General features: G+C 57.2%; 1 protein-coding gene across 1 annotated transcript in view; it reads left to right on the forward strand.

Annotated features, from left to right (window-relative positions):
* The window catches only part of SND1 (staphylococcal nuclease and tudor domain containing 1), a 415583-nt gene extending 400766 nt beyond the window's left edge, over window positions 1–14817 (forward strand). Inside the window, exons 18-24 of the mRNA XM_044246515.1 lie at window positions 4839–4977; window positions 8347–8470; window positions 9337–9406; window positions 10417–10530; window positions 12088–12291; window positions 14066–14110; window positions 14217–14817. Coding sequence (XP_044102450.1) covers window positions 4839–4977; window positions 8347–8470; window positions 9337–9406; window positions 10417–10530; window positions 12088–12291; window positions 14066–14110; window positions 14217–14282 — 762 coding nt within the window. The 3' untranslated portion in view covers window positions 14283–14817. The remainder of the gene's footprint in view (window positions 1–4838; window positions 4978–8346; window positions 8471–9336; window positions 9407–10416; window positions 10531–12087; window positions 12292–14065; window positions 14111–14216) is intronic.
* The last annotated feature ends 1662 nt before the right edge of the window (window positions 14818–16479 follow it).

A 16479-nucleotide genomic window follows, 5' to 3' on the forward strand; every position in this document is an offset into this window, starting at 1 on the left:
CAATTGAACTTAAGGCTGCCACCCCCATGTCCTCTGCCTGCTGCAGGGGAAGGTACCCACGCGGTACTGGGGCCTTGGTGTGGAAAGGGCTGAACCTTGCTGAAGAATTAGCAGCTGGGGGGTAATTGGACCCTGAGGCTCAGACTCTGGAAATGTCTTTGCCCCCGGGCTCTGCTCTCTGAGATTTGAGGCCCAGAAGGGACCCAGGAGAAGACAGAGAGGACAATCTGACCTGAGGGGGAGGGATGGGTGCCTTGCTGGGTGTTACACTGGGCGTCACTATTTACTAGATTAGTCTGAAAGAGCCCAAGTCATCATTCCACTGGGTCCTCATGATGATGGTGAGGAGTAATCATCAGTAATTACTTACTTACACAGGCTGCGTGTTTTTATTCCAGTCCAGTTAAAATGCAGGGCGCCACTCTCAGGGGGAGGCCCCGTCGGCCTCCTGGGTCCCTCTCCCGCACACCCCATCCTCTTCAACGATCCTGGAAGAACCTAGTGTGGCTTGCCTCTTCTGGTGAGGGGCTGGCTCCCAGGACCAGCATGTGTGGAGCCCTGTGGCACCCCTCAGAGTTGGATGGACCCAGAGAATTTGGTAGCCAGCTGGAGGACTGCAAACTGCATTTTGAGGTGTCCCCAGGATTTCCAACCTTGCCTCGCTTGCGACCCTAGGAGAGCTATCTTCGCTGTTGGAGACAGGCACGTGTGGGGTTAAGAGATCGTGGTGGTATGTGTGAGCTAACTAGGAGAGGTAATACTGAGAGCTTTGGTGAGACAAGACCATGCAGAAGTCTTCGGGAAATGAGATTGTGTGCGCGCATCCGTGAGCGGGTCCATCTGAGGGGAAGCTGGCCATGCTAGTTTCTTAGCTTTGGGAACTTGGCTGCCTCCCTGCCGGGCCTCATTCTTTCCTGTGCCCTGCAGATTCCTCTCCTCATGAAGAGATGCTGGTTGGGCCCTCCCCTTCCTCTACGGGGCATTAGCTGGGTTATCCCTTCCTCTTCCAGGAATACTGGGTGGCTCTGACCGACAGAGACCAGCGCCACAGAGGGCAGGCATCAGGACTGCTCTCCCTCCCCAGCCTCCCTTCTGTCCCCGCAGGGCCCGGCCCGGGGCTACATTGGCCATTGATAACCTTTTATTGAACTTGCCTTCCCCACCACTAGCTTGAAGGCCTTCACCACCCTGGCCCCCTGCCAGCCCCACCCTTGGAGCCTCCCAGGGCTCCAGAGGATTTAGAAAGGAAAGCCTCTAGTCACCAGAGAGAGCCTCAGTCCGTATCGCCCATCTCCTGCCAGGAGGATCATCCTGGGGCTTGCTGGGGAGGAAGCATAGGAAAGAGGGAGAGCCAAGGATGGGTGAGGACAGGAGAAGAGACAGCCTGTGCTCTTAACCTGGCCCCACAGTGTCAAGGGGACCCAAGTAGGGCAAGAACTGGCACGAGAGACCAGCAATGAAGCAGATGAGGGAGCTGCTGCCCTTGCCCATTCCCCACCTGGGTCTGTAGCCAGAGCCACGGAAGGGTTGTAGAGGAGTCCCGCCTTAGGACACAGTGCCGTCTGGCCCCAGCCTGAACATAGACCTACCGCAAATCAGAGGAGCTGGCTGGGAAAGACCTTTCCACACTAACACGGCCCGGAGGTGGTCCCGGAGCAAAGCAGGTCCCTCTTGGGTGGCTCTACCACCGACCCTGGGCCCGGCTGCTGAGGCCCAGCTCAGGCTTGGCTCCACCAAAGGCCGAGAGCATTCTCAGCTCCAGAGTCCCGTCCTCGGCTCGGCATCTTGGCTGTGCAGGTCTTTCCTCAGCTCCTCCATCTGCCCAGAGTCTGCAGGGAGGACCCTCAGGCACCGAATCACTGTTCTCCCTGGAAGGGGTCTTTGGGTTTGCCTTGTCTTCACCCTGTGGGCCCAGGATGAGCAGCATCCCCCTGGGAACTCCCCAAAACAAGCTCCTTGTCAGGGATCTGAGCTGAGAGAGGGCTGGGCATGGCTGTGGGGAAGTGGCACCCATCTCGCAGTTGCCAACCAGTGCGTCTGTCCCCTCCCTGCTCCGGTTCTGCCAAGGGCAAAATAGCCAATATGGGCAAAAGATGCCCTTGTTCCAAGGGTGGGCAACCTCTCTGCTGACTGACTCATTGCCACCAAAAAGCCACCTAGCCAGGCTGCATTTACCATCATGCCCAGGCCACTGGGAGCCATGTCCCCGGGAATAGATGGTCACCTCCACCTCCCGAGGGGAACCTGCAGTGCTCTCCTATTTGAGGGGCCAAGCGAGCACTCTCTTAGGAATGGAGTTCTTTATCTGAGGAGCAGCTCTCTGCCTCATGCTTCTGGTGTCTTCTCACCTTGGGAGCCAGCAGGGTACCCCTACTGTGCCCCTCCTAGCACCCAGGGAGCTCTAGGACCCTGTCACAGGACCCTCCTGGTGGGGGCTGGAGGCCTGGGGGGGTCTGGGGGGGGGGCTTTTGTTTGTACCATCCTTGACCTCAAGCTTGCTGGCCCACCCTCCTGCCGCCTGCCTGCAGAGGAAGAGCTCCACCCTTCTCCCCCCAGGAGGAAACCTGATGCTGTCGCCCAAGGCGCCTTTGCTTGACGAGTCATTAGCAGTTTCTGCTCTCACCCTGTCAGTCTGTTCCCAATTCATCAACACTGCTGAGGAGCCTCCTTCCCCTCCAAGGAGGGAGGCAGGGCGGGGTTAGGCTGGAGCCCAGAATGGCTCCTAGGCCCAGCCCCCACTCTGGAGCAAGTGCAGAGCACCCCTCCCCTCTCTCCTGGGCTGCCTGGGTGCCAGGAAGGCCAGGAGCCAGAGGAGCCAAGTGGGTGGGGAAGTTTGGCGGGGGTTGACCATGGTGGGGGTTGGGGGTACACTTGGCTTCTGCTCCTTTAAGGCAGTGCTGGCAGTCTTGTGTCTCAGCAGCAGTGAGCTTCCCACCCTAGGAGTCACTGACTGAGTGGTCACTGCCCTGGGAAACTTCCTAGCGGCCCCAAGGAGAAAGTCCACCTCAACCAGATGTAGGCCTTGGAACAGCCATCACTGCGGCCGTCCCTTATCCCCCGGAGTGCCCGCAGCAGTCTGTGCCATGGCCTCCAGTTGGAGAGGCCCTTTCACGGGGAAGTCCGAAAACTGGAGACCCCCTTCAGCCAGGAGTCTCTGATCTGACTAACTCCTTTCCCGGGGCAACCAGGCACGGGCATGTGGAAAGCAGAAGTGTCTGGCTGCTGCTGGGGAGGGAAGTAGCTGTGGCGGGGCCTGTGTTGGGAGTAGGTGAGCATGGGCAGGAGTTGTGTGGGTCAGAGCCCAGCCCCAGAAGGCAGGTGCATTGCTGTGCGTGTGGCTGGTGAAGATTTGCACCCGGATGAGCTCTCCCCCATCCCCCTCAGCCACTCCCTGGCGGCCTCCCCAGGGCTCAGCCCCTGTTGCTCATTCCAGTTCTCAGGGCCCTGGCCTCACCTTCTAGGGGAAGAATGCTTATACCACAGTAAAGGCAGGAGCATGGCCTTTGCAGTTGTGACCCAAGGAGGTTCAGCAAATCTAACATTCCTGCCCTTCGGCTGCTTCCACACGGCGTCCGGGGAGCTGTGGGTCAGCTGAGTGATCATGGTGTCAGACTGGCTCATCTTGCAAGGGAAGAAAAGGAGATGCAGGAGGCACATGGCTGGACTGAAGTGAAAAAGCAGATTAAAGGACAGGAGCCCACGGCTCCCACCCACAACTTTTCCCACTGCTCGGTGCTGCCCTCTGTTTCTGGAGGCCCAGTCAGTGCCAGAATGCCCTCTAGAAGATCTCTAGCACCCAGATACCTGGGTTCAGGCCCTGGTTCCACTGCTTCTAGCAAGCCTGGGTGCCTCCGGTTCTCGTCTGTAAAACAGGGTAACCTTAATACCTAGTCAAAGGGTTGTTGTGAGGATTCAGTGAATTACTACTTAGAATGTTTAGGATGGCACCTGGCACCTAGGACGCATGTAAGTTTTGGCTAATACTTTTATCATCCCCTGTTCTTGTGTGCCTGTGGGATCCTGTGGGTAGTCCTGTCCCTCACCCTCTTCTCAGTGCTCAGCGGGGCCGCCCCCGACCCTCTGCTGCTCTGACAGGCGTCACTACCAGGATAATCTCCTGGCCGCAGGATTGGTCTTGACAGGCTGTCACATTGAATCAGCTTTGGAGCTGCTGTGGCCCTGACAGGCAGGGCCAGGGAAAGTGGGGAGCAGGGAAGGCGGAGGGGAGCAGTGAGGACGGAGGGGAGTGGCCCAGCTTCTGCACTAGGGTCAGAGCAACCTGCTTGAGATGAAGGCGGAGAAGTTGCTGAGAGGAGGCATTCTCGAACAGTGACAAGCCCTCCCCTCCACGGCCCAGGGCTGTCACTTGGAGAGTCTCAGGGGCACAATGGCCCTGGACAGTGCTAGGGCCTGGAGCGTTCAGAGTGACCCCTGCAGAGTGGTGTCAGGGGAGGGAGATGGGGACTCCACGGTTCTCACACTCTGTGTGAGATTGCCCAGGAGCCTGCTCTGGTTTCCTTTACTTCGTAAGTGCAGTCACGACAGATTCTAACGTGGTAGGCCTGTATTAAGACCCAGGTACCAGCATTTCTAATAAGCTCCCCAGTTGCTTTTGCTCCCTGCCCAGATCTGAGACCTGACTCACCAGAACTTCAGAGCACTGTCCTATCCCACTGAGAGTAGGAGAGTTCGAGGGCAGCTTGGTGTGATGTGAGTGTCCTGCGGGGACCTCCACATTCACTCACCGCAGGGGTGACTCCACGTACCCAAAGCCCCTTTCCCCGTTATCCTGTTTGGCTTCGCTTCCTAACCCCCGCCCTTGCCAATCCCCCATGCAGGTCTGGGCCCACTACGAGGAGCAGCCCGTGGAAGAGGTGGTGCCCGTGCTGGAGGAGGAACGCTCGGCTAGCTACAAACCGGTGTTCGTGACCGAGATCACCGATGACCTGCACTTCTACGTGCAGGATGTGGAGACTGGTGAGTAGGCTGGCCCAGCCTGCCTCCAGAACCCCCTCAGTTCAGCGGGAGGGCAGGGCACAGGCCCCCCCAACCCCCACAATCTCTCCCATGGGCCTCTCCCCAAGACCCTATAGCTGCCGCCCCTCCCCGGGCCCTGGGGCATTTCCTGCCGTGGAGTGGACAAGGCTCAGTAGGGCCTCTGTAGGCCAGTGAGGTGACCCATCTTGTCTGGGTGGTACTCTGAGATCCTTGGAGAACTGTTCTGCTCTCAGACACCCCTGGCTGGGCGAGGCATTGGGATGTGTAGCCCTTGGAGTCTGTCAGGAAGCAGGGAACAGATTGTGTCCTATGGTCAGGAAGCACAAACCAAGCATCACTTAACCCTCCTCCCCCTCAGCTTCCTTGGGAAGGCAGCAGGAGAGGAGAGGAGCCTGGGCTTTTTTCTCTGGGGTTTCTCCTTCTCTAGAGGTTACCATAGCCCCGAGTGGTAGCCAGTTGCCATGGAAACAGGCTTCCGCTCTAGGGGAAGTCATCCCCGGGCAGTCTTTCTGAAGGACCCTCTGTCTCCATCCTCCTCCTTGCTCCTGCCCTCAAGTCCTGTGCACAGCAGCCTGGGTCACCTCAGCAGACACCTCAGGCTTCTGGAGGACAGAGGGTGATAGAGGCCACCCTTCCCTTCCGGCTCAACTTCCCACGTCCACTCCCTTCGCTCTCTCTACCCTTCTGTCCCTCCTCTCCTTGACTCCCTGTACAGGGGACCATTTTAGTTGAGGGCAGAGGAAAAAGCTCTTCAGGCCGCCTCTGGGTCCAAGGAGCCAGATCCTTGCAAGGCAGAGGGGCCTGAAGATGTCCCTGGCCCTCAAGACAGCCCCGTGGGTGGCAGGCTGTGGCTCGCCCAGCCCCCTGTGCCCCACCCCCCAACCCCTCCAATTCGTCAGCCTTGTCTCAGCCACTTCCCTCTAATGACATTTCCCAGGCAGCTGGTCTGTGGCCATGTCAGGTCACCAAGAAAAACCAACCTTCCCAAGCTCTGGGCTGGCTCTACTTGGAAGGGAAGAGAGCTGAGGAGGGGTAGAGATGGACTGATGAGCCTTCAGCATTCGGTTCCCTTGAGGTCAGCGGCAGTCCTGCTGAGAAGTGGCCCAGCCCCCCCGGGTCTGGGTGGTATGACAAAGAAAGGGGTCCTTCATGCTTGTCCAGGCAGGAGGGAGAGCTGATTCTGAACCCAGGAGCCCGAAAGAAGGGACCTCAGGAAGCTCAGGGAACAGGGAACTCAGAGAAAACCCTGCCCAGTGTACGACGGCTCCCCGGCAGGCTCTTACCTGGCCCCTGGATCCTGCAGGGTAGGACCCACCTTGGTTAAGAACAGGGCCCTGAAGTCTTCAGGAGAGAGAACGTGAGGGTTTGAGGACTTGAGGTAATCTCAGAGGCTTCCTGTGCCTGCCCTGTGCCTGCCTGGCTCTCTTTGGCAGCTGTGGGGAGCCGGGGCACTGCAGCAAGTAGTGGCCAAGGCGGAAAATTGGGAGAAAAGGAACCAAAGGAACAACCGCATATTCTTGGAAAACTGGAGAAGAGAGTGAGGCCCATGTCCCACTACCTGGAGGGCCGCAGTGGGCCCCAGAGAAAACCTGACCTCAGTTGGTTCCATAAAATCCATGAAAATAAACTTCAGCATCTACAGCCTCCCTCTTCAGAAACCTTTCATCCTCTCTTGGGGGACATCCTCCTACCCTGTGTCTCTTCTCTTAATTAAAGCCTGCCTTCAGGAAGGAGCTAATGAAATGATGAAAGCATTGCCATTAGCTGTAAATGACCAGCCAGGTTCAGTGCAAGGACCTGTTTGCAGGAGGCAAAGTCTGCTTCTGTTGCCTTGGAGCAAAAAAAAAATAAAAAATAAAAATAGACCAAGTATAGGAAGAATATGTCTGTGTAGAGGGTTTACTGCTGGAGAGGGGAAGGGCAGCTGCTTCCTAAAAGTCCCTGTTCTGAAACGAAGGTCCCTGAATGCTGGGACAGTGGCCCCTGCAGAGGCCCAGGAGTGGGCATGTGCACATGGGCCACACAGAGTGCATCTCCAATACAGCTAAATTCTTTTTTTTTTTTTTTATTAGATTTTATTTGACAAAGAACAAGGGTACAGGCAGGGGGTGGGGGTGGCAGGAGAGGGAGAAGCAGACTCCTTTCTGAGCAGGGAGCCCATGTGGGGCTCAGCATTAGGACCCCGGGATCGTGACTGGAGCCGAAGGCATCCACTTAACCAACTGGGCCCCCCAGGTGCCCCAAATCCAGTTGAATTCTTAAGCACCCTCCATGTGTCAGGCAATTGCTAGGCCTTGTAAGAGCGAACAGGACCAAGTCCACGATGGGCTATACCCTGAAGGAGCTCACAGCATAGTGGCAGAAACATAAGCCAGACAAGGAGCTTACAAGGCCAGCTGTGACAAGCGTACTGACAGCCAGCATGTGCTAGGCACCTGTTACAGTGTGGCTTTGGGCCCCGGAGGTGGAAAGAAGAACCCCATACCGCCCCAAAGGAATCCAGTTACCCTTACCACAGAGAGCAAAGGGGCCCCAACAGGCCTGATGCAGAGCTAGAATCGGGGCCAACCTGGAGGGAAGAGGGAAGTCACTGGGGACTGATGCCTAGTGGAGTGGGGATGGGGGACACAGCAGAAAGGAGCAAGGCAGGGAACCCGAGAGGACCCAGGGTGTTGCCAAGCCTGGTGATCACCAGCTGACAAGCAGCAGAGAAGGAGCCTCTCTCCCTGCCCAACCAAAGCAGCCACTGAGCTGGGGGGCGTGGTTGGAACCCCAGCCTGGCAGTAGCAAAGTTTGCTACTTCACGTGAGCAAGGTCAGAGTGGCCAAGCTGAATATACTGAGATCGGGTCCTGCTCCCTGAGATGCTCCTCATCTTCCGTGGCTCAGAGTCTGAGGCCCTTTCCTTGCGCAGGGTTGTATGTGGCCCCTCCTACCTCTCCACGTTTGCCCCGGGGGACACTGGCGGAGAGTGGCTGTTGTCAGCCATCACTTATGTGGCCCAGGCCAGGCTGGAGCTTGCAGGAGCAGGTGTAAGACGGCCCGTGCCCACCGTGGCCGAGGCTCACGGGCCCTGCTCCCCATCCCCACACTTCACCCACCTCAAGTGGAGCCCAGGAACATTTCCAGCGGCTTCCAGTGGATTGGAGAGCTGAGGTTGGAAGGAAGACTGTGTGCTTCTGAAGCCCAAAGTGTCAGCAAGAACTCCTCCCACTTTTGAGGACAGCGTGACCCTCTTGAGCAGAGACCACAGGGGACTTCCCTATGGAACACGGCATACCAGCCCTACACAGCACCGTGTCCTGCCTGCTCCCCAACCCAGGGCTCACTCCCTCTTCCTCCCCTGCAGGCACCCAGCTGGAGAAGCTGATGGAGAACATGCGAAATGACATTGCCAGCCATCCTCCTGTCGAAGGTTCCTACGCGCCCCGCCGGGGAGAGTTCTGCATTGCCAAGTTTGTAGATGGAGAGTGGTAAGCCACTGGGACCCGAGTGGACCAGAGAGTCTTAAGCAGCAGCGATAGCTGGTCTGTGCTCAGGACACAGGCCTGCAGAGCTACCCGGTAGACTTGAGGCATTTGCCTTAGCAACCTGGTTTCCATGGGCAGTGTACTTGACCTTGGCGGTTCTCCCATATTGCCCTCTTCATTGCCCGCAGCCCAGGCAGCCTGGAGTATACAAGCGGTATCTCTCCTCATTCCTGGGAAGCTCTGGTGGGAGAGCTGTGGCGGGCTGAGACTCTCGGACACAGCCCTCGCCCCACATAGGGAAAATGATGTCACATAGGGTGGGGAGGGTGGAGACTGGTTCTCAGTGAGCCCAGACCCGCCACCTGACCCTCCACCCCAGCTGTCTGGGACATGAGCAGGGGCACTCACACGTTGCAAGAAGGTCACTATGTCTCATCTACCAAGAAGAGTAGGGCCCACGGCCTTCCCTGGGTGACGAAGTGACTTGGATGTGTTCCCTGCCTCGGCCTCCCAGACAGATCCGCCGGCTAATTACAGCTGCTGTTTAGTGTGCTGGCTTTAAACAGCAGACATCAATCTAGTCATTAGTCTTGTTGCTTTATGCCCCAAGGACACATTAATCTGCTCCACGTGCTCCCTTCTCCCTCCCTCTGCTCCCAGCTATGCTCTGATTCCATTAGAGGGTGGCCGCAGCGCCCCGAGCCTGGGCCTTCGTGGAGTCTGAGAACTGCCCTCCATGACACCCATGGCTCTTCACCCTGAGCCCCGGGCCTGGCGGTGTCGTGCCCCTGCCCTGCTGTTGCTAAGGCTCCGGGGTGGCCAGACTCGGCAGGGCTGTCCGTTGAGCTCTGCCCGCGCTGCCGTTGCAGGTACCGCGCCCGAGTGGAAAAAGTCGAGTCTCCTGCCAAAGTACACGTCTTCTACATAGACTACGGCAACGTGAGTGTGGGGGACCAGGAGGTGGAGGACTAGGCAAACAAGGGGCCCCGAGGGGCTGCACAATAGTCCCCTAGAGCAAGTCCCCACAAGCCCTGACCCCTCAGTTGACAGAATGGTGAGCACATAGGCAGCTCTGCTGTTGGTGGAATAGGCCACTGGACTCCGAGAAGTCTCCCTTCCAGGCCCCAAGGATGAGTGCCCAGCCACACCCACCATTCCTCGTCTTCTGCCCAGCTTCTGTGAAGAGCAGGCCCATGGAGACCCTCAAGTCCCCGCGGTTCCTGGTCGTGCTGGACCAGGTGCCTATGTGCTGGTCCCCCAGCCAAGGCTTGCTGGGAAATCACAATGGGGCAAAGTGACTGGCAACCCTTGAGAAAAGCCCCCTCGGGCTGGGCCTGGGAATCTGTGAACAATTCTGGGAGGTTCCCTGTGGGCAAAGCAGCAAGCAGGAGAGGAAGTTGTAATTCGGAATCATGCCACTCCTGTGGTGTGATGAAGGTTGTCCACTTTCCACAAGGACTAGCACTGAGGGTCGATGAGCCGAAGCCCAGAGCTGGGGGCCCTGCTCCCAACTTGCTACCAGGAGATACACAGAAGGGGTCCTGCCACATTGAGAGACTGTCAGGACCCTTGTCTCGGTGTGCCTTCCCAGCAGAGCACCCCCTAGCCTGTGGGAGAAGCATTCCAGGAAGCCATGTTGCAGAGGGAAGGCACTGGAGAGAAATGGAAGTCATGGTTGGAGACCAGGGACCGAGCTGATTATTTAGTAGAGCACCCAGGTGTGCCAAGCCCAGGCTCAGGTTGAGAAGGTATGAGCCTCAGCTGTCTGCCTCCCCGCCTGCTGCGGGGCCAGCGAGGCAGCCTTGGGCGTCACCAACCAGGGCTAAGCGGGAGCGAGTCGTGGAGGGGGCCCAAGTTCAAATTCCAGAGGTCCAGCCACAGGAGTCGTCCCTGTGAGAACAATGGGGCATTGAGTATGTAATGCTGCTGGCCTGACCTGTCCTCTGCAGAGAGAGATCCTGCCGTCCACCCGCCTGGGGACCCTGCCACCTGCCTTCAGCACTCGTGTGCTGCCTGCTCAAGCCACAGAGTATGCCTTTGCCTTCATCCAGGTGCCCCAAGACGTGAGTCTGCACACCTCCCCCTCTCTCTCCCTACCCCATCCCTCCTTCCCTCCCTCTCTCCCTTCCTTTCAACCCTCCCGTCTTCCCTGTCTACCTCCCTCCGTTCAGCCACTGATGCCAGAAGTTGGAAGCAGTGACAAATGGTCTGTCTGTGAGATGGGAGTGACGGGGGAAGCTGAGGGAAGGGGCACAGAGGTGGCGGCGTTGGAACGTCTGAACTGGTCCTTTAGACGGATGGGCCCAGTGGGCCCAGGCGCTTTGGGCAGAGACTCGTCCACACAGTTGGGAGTCCAGGACCTTGTGGGCAGTGGCACGAGAGGAGAATGGAAAGAGAAGTCGGGGCCTGGGGGTGGGGCAGGGTTTTCAGCAGGGTTGACATGGGCAGCTCTGGCTCTGTAGTTCCTTCAGGGGCCATCATCGGAGACTGATTGGAGTCCTGGGAAACCGTGGCACTTGGAAGTCCAGGCTAGAGACAGTGACAGTCAAACCAGGGCCACGTCAGAGGGGCCCTGCCTCGGTGCCATTTGGGGTGGGGAGCAGGGAATGCTAAACCGAAGGTTTCTTACATGTGGCTATGATGCTGTTGGTCAAGATGCTAGGATGAAAAGGAGCAGATCAGGGGCTGTGGGAGCCCCAGGCGGCTTGATAGTGTTACTTGGAAAGAGAGAAGACCTCGAATCACGGACTTGTAGCTATAAGGTGGACGCACACAGGGCGAGTGTGTGGAAGACAGGATGTGGAGGAGAGGGAAACTTCGCAAGTGCTGGCCTTCTCTGATCCAAAGAAGAACCTGAGCAGAATGTGTGTCCAGAGAGGAGAACGTGGGCTCAGGGTTGCAGAGCCACCCAGTTTCCCAGAGCGGGGAGCCCGGTCTGCAGTGTCCAGCTCCCCAGGGAGGTCAGGCTTAAGGCTTGGTTGGTCCCCTCGGCTTGGGCGCCAGCTGAGGTCCATGGAGCTCAGAGCGAGCAGTCCGGACAGTCCATGTGGGGCTGCTGCCAGACGCAGGGCACTAAGGGGCACAGTGGGGTAGGAATCCGTGCCCTAGAATGTTCTGTCTTTTCATGAAGTCTGAAGGGCAGAAGAGAGACAGCAGGAGAAGAGGGTGACAAGATAAGTCAAGGGCAGTCTCTAAGCATAGGGAGACATGAGCATGGACAGAGCCTGAGAGGACAGTGCGTGCACGAGTGGGAACTGGGAGGGTTTGTGGTGCTGAGGCACAGTCCTGCAGAGGTGGGGGTGCGACTGGGACCAGGCAGTGAGTGGGTGGTGAGTTTGGGATGGACAAAAGCCACTTTTTCACAGAGACACAAGGCAGGTGGGTGACAAGGATGGGATGTATGTAGATAGGCTTGGCGGGAAGAGAGGACAGGACAGGGAGAGGGGGCATTTCCTGTCCAGAGGCTGTTTCCTTACTCATTAGGATGTGAACAGGAAATGAGATGCTGGCGCCTGCTGGACACGTGCTTGGAGGCCCATGAACAGGACCCGGGGCTCACGTGGCTGTCTTTAAAGCTCGCACTTCGCTCTCCCACTAACCTGCCTGTGTCTCTGCTCCAGGAGGATGCTCGAACAGATGCCGTGGACAGTGTGGTGCGGGATATCCAGAACACTCAGTGCCTGCTCAATGTGGAACACCTGAGCGCTGGCTGTCCCCACGTCACCCTGCAGTTTGCTGATTCCAAGGGGGACGTGGGGCTGGGCTTGGTGAAGGAGGGACTGGTCATGGTGGAAGTGCGCAAGGAGAAACAGTTCCAGAAAGTGGTACGTGATGTAAGGGCCGGCTCCTAGCATCTCTCTACCTGCCATCACAGAGGGTGCCAGGGCTCCACCAAGAGCCAGTGAAAGAGCAGGGAACCCTCCATCCTGCTGCTCCTGCTGGGGAAAGATAATGGATTTGGGTTTGTTGGGGTTTTAAAAAAAAAAGCTAATTACATCCCAAATTAATTGGCCACAGGCTTGACTGAGAATGCAGCTATCAGCTAGAGTGGGAAGTGTCCCTTTGCGGGTTTCCCCAAGTGGCAGGCTGGAAAGCCTGCCCAGGGGTGGTCTGGGGAGGGCCCCAGCCTGCGGCTGCCTCTGCCTCCTTCTATCACTTCCTTCTCTCTAAAGTAAAAGTCCCGAGTCGGGAGCCAGCTGCTAGCATGCAGTGCCACCTGGAGCCAGACTCAACTAGGACAAGGGGCCTAAGGGACTGCCCCTCTAGCCCTCCAGCCTGTCTGAAAAGCCCCCAGGGCATGGAGCTGGGCCTGGCCTGAATCTCCCCATCATGAGACAAGGAGGGCACCACAGGCTTCACTGCTTCACAGGCTGGACTGCGAGGGGCCCACAGCCGACAGCTGGGGACCGCCTGCACTGTCTTCTCGCCCTCAGGACAGGCTGGTGGGAAGCCTGTGCCAGCACGGCACTGGCACCGAGCTGCTCCCCACGCACCCTCTGAGAGGAAGGAGGAGCACACCAGCTGAAAGCCCCATTCTCGCTCCACGGTGCCTGTCACTTCGTCTTTATGCAGGCCTCTCTCTTTCATGGTCTGTGGGTCTGTGGAACGAGTTGTACAGGGCCACCACCCTTGTTCATTTGGAACAAGATCCCAGTGTGAATTGCTGCTGTGTCTCCTCTGGACAGGAGAAGCATGACACCCCTAGTCTTCTTAGTGGAGACCTTCAGTGTCTTGAGTTTGCCCTGGGAGCTAGCCTCAATTTCCCTGTAGAAGCTTAAGATCTCACTCTCTCCCCTGTAAAGCTGCCCAGAATATCTCTAGTGTCTAGAACATTCCTTTGCCTGGTATCTGAGATAAACACCCTACAGGTGTTCATTCATCCATTGATTCATTCTTTCAGCAAGCATGTATTGAGGGCCTATGTATCTCCATGAACAAGAGACAGCATTTCTCCCCTATGGAGCTTATGTTCAAGCAAGAGTTGACAAAAACTTATATACTAAATCAGTGAAGTTGACTGATAAGAGATAAATGCAATGGGGGTGCCTGTGTGGCTCAGTGGGTTAAGCCTCAGGTCATGGTCTCAGGGTCCTGGGATTGAGCCCCACATCAGGCTCTCTGCTCAGCGGGGAGCCTGCTACCCCCGCCCCTGTTTCTGACTGCCTCTCTGCCTACTTGTGGTATCTCTCTGTCAAATAAATAAATCTTTTAAAAAAATAAATAAATGCAACAGAAAAAGAGAACATAGAAATCAAGGGAATCCAGAGTGTGGGGGAGGGGTGATTGGAGTTTTAAATGGGACCATTTGAAACTTTATTAAGATGGTGATGCTCTATCGAAGACTTGAAGGAACCGGACGGGTAGCCAGGTGAACCTGAAGGGAGAGCAGTTCAGGCAGATGGAACAGCCAGCACAAAGAGGCAGGGAACCCCAGAGAGGACCGTGTGACAATGCACTTGGGATTTTACTCTGGGGGAGCTGGCAGTCTGTTGAGCAAGGGAGAGATGCAAACCAGCCCCAGCAGTCTCTGGGGTCATTCCAGCTGCTCAGTTGCAAATGCCCTCTTTGTGACTTCCCATTCTTCCCTGGTCCCTCCAGATCACAGAGTACCTGAATGCCCAGGAGTCAGCCAAGAGTGCCAGGGTGAGTTTGTACCTCAAGGGTTCCAGGGGAAGCTTAAAACGAGGGCTTAGTCCCGGGGTTCCAGCGGGTCCCATCTCCCTCACGGTCATTCTCTCCCTTCTCATAGCTGAACCTGTGGCGCTATGGAGACTTCCGGGCCGATGACGCTGATGAGTTTGGCTACAGCCGCTAAGGAGGGAAGCGGGCCTGGCCCCCAGCCCCGCTCACACCTCCTCCTCTGCAGGGAGGGTGTCTTCAGCTCCAGACCCCAGATCGGGGGTGTAGATTGGGTCCAGCTTTGCTTCCGTGTATGAAAATGTCTTGTGGGGTGGCATCTGGGCTGGAGGTGGAGTGGGGGAGCCCAAGGCTTTCAGGGGGCAGGCCACTGTATTCTGAGATGACAGGAACTGCTGTCCACAGTCTCTTCCAGCTGATTTTATATTTTTATTTGATTTTTTTTTTAAGTTGCCCTCATATCAGGAAGAAACATGAAAGACTTTGTCCTAACGTAGGGCGTGATCCTGACCCCCTAAGGCCAGCTGCCAACTGCCTCCCCACATCTATCCCAGACTGCCCTCCTTCCCAGCTCTGTCCAGCTGTTGATTACGTGATTCCTCTGATGCGTCTGCTCTCAGATGCCAGCGTGTCTACATCTGCCCCCTGCCAGCCCTCCCCACTTCTGTATTTAAAGCTTTCGAGGCCCAATAAAATAGTACCTGCTGTCTGCAGCCCTGTTTGGTCATGGTGGAGTCCAGCATGTGGGATCTCGACAGCCCCAGCAGGAGGAGACTGGGGCACTTGAGTGACCATCAGCACAGTCATCTGCACACCTGGCCTCAGCCCTAGGGTCCTGAGAGGCGTGATGGTGGCGTGGCCGTCAGGCAGAAGGCTGGAGATCTTCCCTCTGAACTCATCAGTCAGTCCAGACCCCATTGCACATGGCCGCCCTCAAGGACCTGGGAGATTTCGAGCAGCTCGGCAAGCAGTGCCCAGGATTGGCCACAAGTGGGAGGCTGGGCTCGGTCTCACCAGGCCCCTACGGAGAGTTGCCCGTCCTGTCCTTGGCCAAGTTCTGCTGGAGCCCCAGCAGGGGGCCAGAGGGAACTTTCCCTGTCCTGCTGTGGCTGGAGTGAAGACTACCACCAGAGAAGCTGGTACAGCGTGGGTTAAGAGCAGGGGCCTCGGAGTCTGCCCGGCTCCTGAAGTGTGTGTTCATTGGCAAATGGAGTCGGAGAATACGGTGGGGGCAAGGGTGGGTCCAAGGGGGTCACGACTGCTCGCCAAGGAGACCCTCTCTCTCCAGGTTAGCTCTTGTGCTGTCTGACTTAATGAGGTATCCCCCAGGTCCTCAAGGTAGAGCTGGCCACCAAGCTCAGAAAGCCCAGGCCGCTCCTAGCCCCAGATGGAGGCGGGAAGCTCGAGCAGCCATTGTGGTGCGCAGTGAGGAAGCTGTTGTGCAGCTGGGGGAGTGCCAGGGAGAGGAGGTAGGTGTGCGATGGAGAGGTCAGCCCATTGTCGGGGGATCTGCCTGTTCTAAGCCCCACAGCCTTACCTGAGCAGCCCTGCCCATTCTAGGCACATATTCCTGTGAAACATGGCACCTCTTCCTGGTGGCCCCACATTTGGCCCCCCATTTCCAATCTGGGGTGGTACTCCAAGCTGCCATGAAGATTGGCCCCTTTGACCTTGGGGAAAGTCAAGGGAGGTGGTGGGGCCTGGTTGGCCAGCTCTCCTCCCTAAACCAAAGGTCCTAGGCCCCAGAATATTCTGGTTCCTGGGAATTCTGCTCTTCTACCCACTTGTTGAGGCCCAGGGTTCACATGGGGTTCTACCCAGAACCTGTCTTTAGAGAAGAGGATATGTACTTCCTGAACTCAGGGTGCACTCCAGCTAGCTGAGGGGAGAAGGAAGTGGGGCAGTGTAGTCTCCAGAAATCCATGTGCTCCCTTCCTCTCAAGGACTCCCGTTTATACCTGCCTGAGAATCCCTCTGGGTTAGCCAGACGGAGAACTTACGGTCCTCGAATCAGATCCTTTATGGTCCAGTAGTAAACTGTGTTTCCAGTGACTTCATACAGCCCCTAATGGGACCCAAGAGGTCAGCAGGCATGTGAAGGACCCCTTCTGTCTCGCTCCTGGAGAAGCTGTTTGCCCCACCGCCCCATGCCCCTCACAAGGCCATGCCCCGGGTGCTCAAGTTTTCTGATCATGCGTGGTGGAGGCTAGTCGTGAAGAGAATGATCGCCTTACCGGTTTCTCTGCCTCCTGGTGGGGTCAAGAGGTGGGTTGGCGTGTGCTTCCCGTGAGCACAAGGGGCAGGGGGCAAGATGCCAGCCTGCTCTCTCGCAAAAGGGTCTGGAATCAGCTCACTGTCTCCACGGTTGCCTTGGT

Source organism: Neovison vison, chromosome 4 (genome assembly GCF_020171115.1).
Source record: "Neovison vison isolate M4711 chromosome 4, ASM_NN_V1, whole genome shotgun sequence".
NCBI classification, from domain to species: Eukaryota; Metazoa; Chordata; class Mammalia; order Carnivora; family Mustelidae; genus Neogale; species Neogale vison.